Raw genomic sequence first — 8337 nt, 5'->3', positions numbered from 1 at the left:
TTGTGTGAACATGTGAATGATAATTTGTTACAAAAATGTTAAATATGTAAAAGATCATTCACTGTTTTGGAAAAACCTGCATCTGTCTTTCTGACGTTAAAAGAAAAAAAAAAAACAATTTAGTGACATTAAACCTGAATCTATTTTATAAAATGTTTGCTGCAGCCAATTGGTCTTGTCATTCAGTATTGTGGCTTAGGGTTGTTTGTGTTCAATAAAGTGCTATTGCTAAATATTTACTGTGTCTGGAGTTATTTCTTGCTAATTGATCAACATTTTTGGTCACATAGGTGTTGTTTTACAGTGATGGAAAGCAGTCAAGTACATTTACTTAAATACTGTACTTAAATAAAATTTGAGGTAGTTGTACTTTACTTGAGTATTTCCATTTTATGCTACTTTATACTTCCACTCCACTACATTTCAGAGGGAAATATTGTACTTTCTACTCCACTACATTTATTTGACAGCTTTAGTTACTTTTCAGATGAAGATTTGACACAATGGATAATATAACAAGCTTCTAAAATACAACACATTGTTAAAGATGAAACCAGTGGTTTCCAACCTTATTCGGCTTTTGATATCTTACAAAAAGCAGTGTGTAGTCGAGTCACATTTCAGTTGTCTATGAGTTGTTAACAGCTCCGCCAAATAGTGATTTTTCCCTCTAAACTTCTCACATGGTTTTATTTTAAAACATGTTCAAATGATCCAATATTTCAACAAAAAACAAAGATTATAGAAAAAGTCCAAAAACTGAAAAGAGATTTGTGTATCAGAACTTTGTTTTTTCTTCTTTCCTTTCCCATTAATCATCTCATGACCCCTCAGATTTATCTGGTGACCTTTTGGAGCCCTTGGTTGGGAACCATTGGACTCAACTAGCTAACTGTATATAAAGTAGTTGAAACTAGCTCCACCTCCAGCAGCTACAACAGTAACATGCTGCTCTAACACCGATGCTTCAGTATTAATAATGTAATGATGTCATATATAATAATATATCAGTCAGAGGGACCAAACCACTACTTTTACTATAATACTTTAACTACATTTTCTGCTAAAACTTATATACTTTTTTCTCCAGTATGATTTTTCACACAGGACTTTTACTTGTAATGAAGTATTTTTACACTGTATTGGTACTTTTACTTGAGTAAAGGATCTGAAAACCTCTCCCACCACTGTGATTTCATTATTTCCAACACATCAGGTTTGGTTCACCAAAACACATGATACATACTGTGTGTATATATATACATGTACATATAAAATGCATTTCTCAGCCACGGACTGCAGCAGTGCTCTGTGGGTGATAAGAGGCTAAACAGGAAGGAGAGGAACAGCAGCCAGCATGCAGAGTCTGTGGGATACGGTTTAACAGAGGGACACATTGAAAACATGAGTCATCACTCACTACCACTGTGATTACATGTTCCAACACCGCCAAAAACCAATGTCATCACATTGCATGAGTACTCTTAACAAATAATGTGGTTTTGTTAGTTTTAAAATATATTCTGCACACTCTGTACTGTAAGGACTTTTTTGTAAGCTCATCTGGGCTTGGTACCCTTTTGGTGTTTGACATTTGAAGAAAAATACTGATTCATTCATTGTACTCCATCATTATTTTCAGGTCTATTTGAGTATGGTTCAGTCTTTTTTATTCTTGTCTTTGTGGACTGTTCCATTTTGCAGGGATGGATGAGATATATTAAGGTACACTGAGAACAAAGGTGTGAGCTTCAAGTTCAAAGTGTTTTGGATATACATGTATGAATAAATACTATGCTGACGTGTGTAAATCCAAGTGTAAAATGGGAAAAACGATAGATGGATAGACAGATAGATAGATACTGATGACTGACCAATCAAAAGCGCTTAATTTACGTCATGACGTTTCCACCCGCTTGCGTACTGACGACGCAGGGAAGCGTAGGATGTAGCACAGGACGTGGCTAGCGAGCTAGTAGTCAGAGTAGGACGACCGAAAATACATTTAAAATCGTGACTAGGATCTGTTTTGCTACATGTTCAAGTAAGTCAATCACTCGGTTATGATGTTTTATTCCAACGTGGCTGATTGTAAACAGACATTAGTCGGTGTAGTTTGCCCAGACTGAGCTCTGTCTGGTTAGCTCGATGGCTAATATCCAGAGGAAACCAACGGTGCCGTAGAGCTAGCTAGTTAGCAAGGCTTTTCCATATTTATTACATGACGAGCAAAGTACACTGAAATCTGAACTTGATTATTTTTATTCAGTCAATATGGCACCAGGTTGGGCTCGCTTATGACATTGTGTTTTTTAGTGTAACGTTAACAACGACAGAGGAATCTGTCACATACACACACACATACACGTAGCTGACGTTAGCATGAAAGGTTCGCTTGTTTGCAAGGCATGCTGAATGCGATGGGAGGAAAGGGATCTGAAAATCGCCTCCAGACCGGTGTGTGCTGCCTCCAACTGAAATTAGGTCAGCCACCAGTCAACGGGGACAACAGGATCCTCTGCTCGGATGTGGGAGCTCCACATGTCGAGGATAACGATAGAAAACGTTACGGATCAAGGACGTCGCTTCGAGGATTTATTGAGTCATTCTGTCTTAATTAATTTATCAATATGTGACAAAAATGTGTAGATTAGATATCAACATTCTACTATTTCTTACCTTTTATAGGGATATCCTAGTATATATATTTGTCAGTTCATGATAAGGCAGGTTGGAAATCACTAATGCCTCAGCTATTTAAATATGTCTGCATTGATGTTGTGTTTATGATGTTGGTTAGGATGACAAAGCATAACTTAGCTTGATATAACCATCAGCCAAGCATCAATCTTTTAAAAACTAAATAGTCAGTGTGGATTTTTTTCTTCAATGTATTTTTATTTTTTGCAGGGAGTCTTTGTGTCTCTTCAGCCAGACAGATGACCTGTGCCAGATGTGACCTGTCAGCAACACATCCAGAGCTGAATGGAAGCATTTGAGGCCTTTTGTGAGTGAGGTAGGCTCTAAATATTTTCTCCCTCTATAACTGAGTTTGTGTGAAATATCTGCAGTCATGTCTTGTTGCAGTTAAGTCGTCTGAAAACCTAATTTGCTTGGTTGTGTGTTGCTCAGGAGGTTGCGGCTCCCAGTAATGTACCATGGGGTACGACGTTACGAGGTTCCAAGGGGAGGTGGATGAAGACCTGCTGTGTCCTATATGTAGTGGAGTGCTAGAAGAACCTGTGCAGGTGAGTCATCTTCTGATGAATCATAAGCTCTTAACCGTATCAGCGCTTTGTCAGATTTTTAAATTTTTTTGGTCTCATTATAATTTTCAGGCCCCACACTGCGAGCATGCCTTCTGCAATGCCTGTATAACACAGTGGTTCGCCCAGCAGCAGATTTGTCCTGTTGACCGCACAGTAGTGACACTAGCTCACCTCCGGCCTGTGCCACGCATCATGCGCAACATGCTGTCTAAACTACAGATCAGCTGTGACAATGCGAGCTTTGGCTGTGTAGCCACACTACGGCTGGACCAGCTGCAGTCACACCTCAAGGACTGTGAGCACAATCCCAAAAGGCCTGTCAACTGTGAGGACGGGTGTGGGTGAGTGACTTCCGTTTGTCAGGAGATAGTTAGAGTTGAGTGCACTGATTATTAATTTGTCTGTTCAACCTTCAGAACCTAAGTTTCTAAGGTGTGGGAGATCGTAACTCAGCAGCTGCTCAACAAAAAATACAATAATCATTAAATATTGTGTCAGAAAATATAAGTATATGATTTGTAAAAATGTTGTATCACTTTGTATGGTATTCAATTTTCTTTTTTCTCTCTTGTTTATCGTTTCTTCCTCTCTCGGGCAGCCTTGAGATGCCCAAAGATGAGCTCCCCAACCATAACTGTATCAAACACTTGCGAAGTGTCGTCCAGCAGCAACAGACTAAAATTTCAGATTTGGAGAAAACTGTGGCAGAACATAAACACCAGTTGGGGGAGCAAGTAAGAACATTTTTCCTGCTTATTGATATATTAACCACCTAATATTTAATCTGCCTATTCCTGAAAGATATTGTTTACAAATGTGTGTGGATCAGATTTAGAAACAGCCAGGAGCATATTTCTTTTCCATAACAACCACTTTATAATGACTGATTAAATTTTATACTAAAATAAGCTGCACTGCACTCTATCTCAGTTACTCTAATGCTTTTTGGGTTTGAAACATTTGGTTACATATGATCATTTGTAGGACGGGATCTATCAGTATTTGAGTGTGATATGTCTGTGTGGTGTAGCTATCGACAGAGGTCTGTGTGTATGATGTTTGTGTTTGGTACTGCATTGTTTTCTTCATGAACCTATTTCTAAAAGTGGTATTAACACGTGGTGGTGGGAGATGTGGAGAAAAATGTGACTATTATATTGCGACTGTGGTGAATTTTTTTTTTTTTTTTGGTACTGTTATATAACATACTGTATATTCCAAATAGATAATTTTGAATCTGCCCTCGCTGAAAGAGTTGAGAGTTAGTATTTGTCCAGAAAAAGTGATTTAAAGGCAGAATACTGGATCCAAAGAAATAAAAATATTTTACATCCTGGTATGTGCGACTTTTCAAGGTGACTAGACCAGACTAGTTATTACCAGTTATAAATTCCTTTCAAAGCTTTTAGAAAGTTTGAGATTTTTCACTGACTCTGGTGCTCTTACACTCCAGAAACGGGACATTCAGCTGCTAAAAGCCTATATGAGAGCAATCCGCAGTGCTAACCCTAACCTGCAAAACCTCGAGGAGAGCATCGAGTACAATGAGATCTTGGAGTAAGTGAACTTTTGTCTTCTTTCCCACTTGTGGTATTCAACTTCAGTCAACTTTGTCAAGCTGCTGCAGCTCACGTCCTAATTTTTTAATGTTTTTTTTTTTAAATCTTAATCTACAGGTGGGTCAACTCCATGCAGCCTGCCAGAGTGACACGCTGGGGCGGCATGATCTCCACTCCCGATGCCGTGCTCCAGGCAGTCATCAAACGCTCCCTCATCGACAGCGGCTGTCCTCTCTCAATTGTGAACGACCTGATCGAGAACGCCCATGAGCGTAACTGGCCGCAGGGACTGGCCACTCTGGAGACGCGGCAGATGAACAGGCGTTACTATGAGAACTACGTTGCCAAGCGTATCCCTGGCAAGCAAGCAGTAGTGGTGATGGCCTGTGAGAATCAGCATATGGGGGAGGATATGATCTTGGAGCCCGGGCTGGTCATGATCTTCGCGCACGGCGTGGAGGAGATCTTATAACTGTACTGCTAGCTGAGCTGATCCAGAGACAAGTGGGGACGTTTTGCTTGGGGGTTTGCTGTGACGAGTAGGTTTTTCCTCGCTGGAGTGAAACCTTCCGAACAAATCTGGCTTATTTAAAATAAAATCTTATCAGAGGCTCACTCCTAAGCTTGATACCTATGCCTTAAAGTAAGGACAAATACATTATGAACCTGGCAAATAGAAACTTAATCTGACTGATATCAAAGATAAAAGGTGAGATATGATGTTTACAAGGTTTATATTTAGTGCATTATATGATCTGATTGTTCTGCTCTGTGTCCTAAATATAGTGATAAGCTTGAACCCCCATTTAATGTCCTCAGTTGTATAAATGCTTGTAAATACAAATACTATATTGAATTATAAATGTCATTCTCTTATTCCTCTCACTGTAATTAGGTTGTGATTTTTTTGTTTATCTCGGTTCTGTTTAGTCGGCTTGTGTTAATGTTTGCAGGGATGTCAACTCGGAAGTTTTTTGGGGTTTCTTTTGCGTGCTTGCTTTAGTATTTAGTTTCCTGTGAATATTTCACAAGACATTGTGCTTCTCAGTTTAGATTGTCCAAACCTTCTGTGCCATTCGTTTTATTTATTGTGTTGCCTTTTACACAAACATGCTTGAAGATGTTACCATTTGATGTATGGAAATCTGCCTTTTTCGGTGCATTTGAAGTACGTTGCAGGAAGAAAAAAATGATTTTGTGTTTTCTCTGTTGCCTCAGTTGTATATAGTCTGTATGTTGGGTCCAGTTGAATCGTTAAATTTGAAGTTTAACATCTGGGATTTAACTATGTATAATTAATTTTATTTGACAAATCATAATGGTTCACGTTATATGTTAGGTGATCCTTATGTCATGTTTTGATGATTGAAATATAGACATTGATCTTATTCTTCACGGTTAGCAAACATCTGTTCTCTTACATGTCACTACAAAAACCACAGCTTGGAGATTGTAAAAAAATATTCGTAAAGTCACTCTTATGGCTTTTGAGAGGTAAAATGTTTCACCATTAGTCACTTATAACAAGATATCAGATATTCGGTATAAAAACCCAAAAGAGCAGTAAACATAATTTCGGATTGTGCCCTTTATTCTTTTCCCTGTTAATGTTTTTATTTGTTTTGTGTCTGTTATGTACTGTGTTGTACAGGCAAGAAAGTAATAAAATGTCAAACGTCATCCCAAAAGAATGTATTTTCTCATTGGGATAACAAGATTTTAAATTTAGCATCTTAAGTAGAGGAAAAAATGCAGTTCCTTCCTTTGCCACACCATGTCATCAGAGACCTGTAAGGAGCCACGTTTCTTAAGGGCACATCAATTGAAGCACATTATATAAAGTCTTGTCTAAAGGAAGTTATTGCTGCTTTTTACAGCAGCGAGGAGTTGATGTGGGATCTGAAATGGTGCTGATCCAGGTTAAGATAATGAGGAAACGTTTAACCACAAAACTCGGAGTGAGAGAGAGAGAGAGAGAGAGAGAGAGAGAGAGAGAGGGAGGGAGGTCTGACCGCTCTGACCTGACTCATCTCCTTTTCTGTCTAACCAGACACCCACATGTTTTCCATGTCTGTTATTCTCTCTTGCCAGCCTTGTCCTCATTGTGGAGCATAATCCCTCACCATTGTGGTCACTGGAATGTGAAATCATGTGCTTTACCAAATACTGTGGCTCTGTTATAGTCCTACACACATCATTATGTGATGTGATTGGTCTCTAAAATGCATACAGCGGTCCCCCATACTGAACATGTTACATGAATATGTTTCAACATATAAATTACATAAAAATGTGTCTACATGCAGCTTATTTATTGAAAATGTACTGCACACATACGTAAGGTTACTATGCAGTGTTGAAGGAAGTTCTTAGATCCTTTACTTAAGTAAAAGTTGCAACACTAAAAATATTCATCATAAGTGAAAGTCTGTCTGCAAATGTTACGTAAGTAAATATATGTGAGTATTATTAGCTAACTGAACTTAAAGTATCAAAAGAAAAAGTACTGTAGAATAATGGCCTCTGTGATTGTATGTTATATTGTCAAATCCTTAATGCTGCATTAATTGACATTGTTGACATTGTTTAGGTGGAACTTCTCTGAACTATTTTATATGTTGGATTGTTAAATCTATAACAAAGCATCATATTTTACAAGCCCATGATATGTTTTATTGTAAACTATTCAATTGTAAAGTAGCAATAGTTGTGAAATGTAGTGAGGTAAAAGTTACAATATTTTCCTCTGAAATAGTAGTATTGCAAGTTTTAAGCGGTATTAAATGGAAATAATGAAAGTACAAGTACCTCAAATTTGTACTTAAATGCAGTACCTCATTATGAATGCAAATAGTTATACTGCTGTGCTGTAAGACAGCGTCATTAAAAATAGTCGTTTCTGATTGGCTGCTGACCATTAACCTACTCAACAGTTTAATCACTGCGCAATACACGTTAAACGGCAGGTAACCGTTTCCACAGCAACAATATTCGTTGAATATGTGAAAATAGCTAAACCATTGTTTAAGTGAACAACTTTATTCTATTGTCAGTGTTTATTTATTTTTTGTTAGTGATCATGGTAGCTAACGTTAGCTATAGCCTAAACACTAAGGTATAACAATATGGGAAAATAATGGACAGTGTTTTTATTCATATTTTAGGAGGTTGTGGCAGTTATGGCAGCTAGCTTGATACCCAAACACGTAAGTTATGCATAATATATAAAATACTACAAAGAAAGTGAATTAACTTAGCTAAAACATCTTGTGTACAGGACTAGTGGTAAATTAAAGCTCTATGGCATCTGTGAGGGGTTTATAGATCATAGATGGAGCAATCAGTCTTTAATCTTAAAAACAAATCTCCTTATTTTATATCAATGTTTGGGATATAACAGAGTAAAACTGACTTATGGTGAGTTGACAAGTTTGACTTGTAGATGAAAAATGTGCATTTTGTGTTTGCTAATAGGCTCGGTGAAACTGAGGTCAACAACTCTTTAACAG

The 8337-nt window shown here is 37.7% G+C and overlaps 1 protein-coding gene across 1 annotated transcript; it reads left to right on the top strand.

The window, feature by feature from the left end:
- The first annotated feature begins 1914 nt into the window (after nucleotides 1–1914).
- rnf41 (ring finger protein 41) lies at nucleotides 1915–6508 on the top strand. The gene is made up of 7 exons (XM_067593064.1): nucleotides 1915–2044; nucleotides 2911–3016; nucleotides 3133–3248; nucleotides 3339–3610; nucleotides 3868–4003; nucleotides 4723–4826; nucleotides 4946–6508. The coding sequence occupies exons 3-7, from the start codon at nucleotides 3159–3161 to the stop codon at nucleotides 5298–5300; spliced, it is 957 nt and encodes a 318-aa protein (XP_067449165.1). The 5' UTR covers nucleotides 1915–2044; nucleotides 2911–3016; nucleotides 3133–3158; the 3' UTR covers nucleotides 5301–6508.
- Nucleotides 6509–8337: the final 1829 nt, after the last annotated feature.

This window comes from Thunnus thynnus, chromosome 6, assembly GCF_963924715.1.
Source record: "Thunnus thynnus chromosome 6, fThuThy2.1, whole genome shotgun sequence".
In the NCBI taxonomy this organism is placed as follows: Eukaryota; Metazoa; Chordata; class Actinopteri; order Scombriformes; family Scombridae; genus Thunnus; species Thunnus thynnus.
The sequence above is the reverse complement of the archived record's forward strand: the minus strand, read 5'-3'. Positions and strand labels throughout refer to the sequence as shown.

Excerpts from the sequence above, each read along its gene's own strand:
- rnf41 (XM_067593064.1), top strand. The coding sequence starts at position 3,159 with ATGGGGTACGACGTTACGAGGTTCCAAGGGGAGGTGGATGAAGACCTG. Across the intron at positions 4,004-4,722 it reads AACACCAGTTGGGGGAGCAA|AAACGGGACATTCAGCTGCT; the intron begins GTAAGAACATTT and ends CTTACACTCCAG. Across the intron at positions 4,827-4,945 it reads GAGTACAATGAGATCTTGGA|GTGGGTCAACTCCATGCAGC; the intron begins GTAAGTGAACTT and ends CTTAATCTACAG.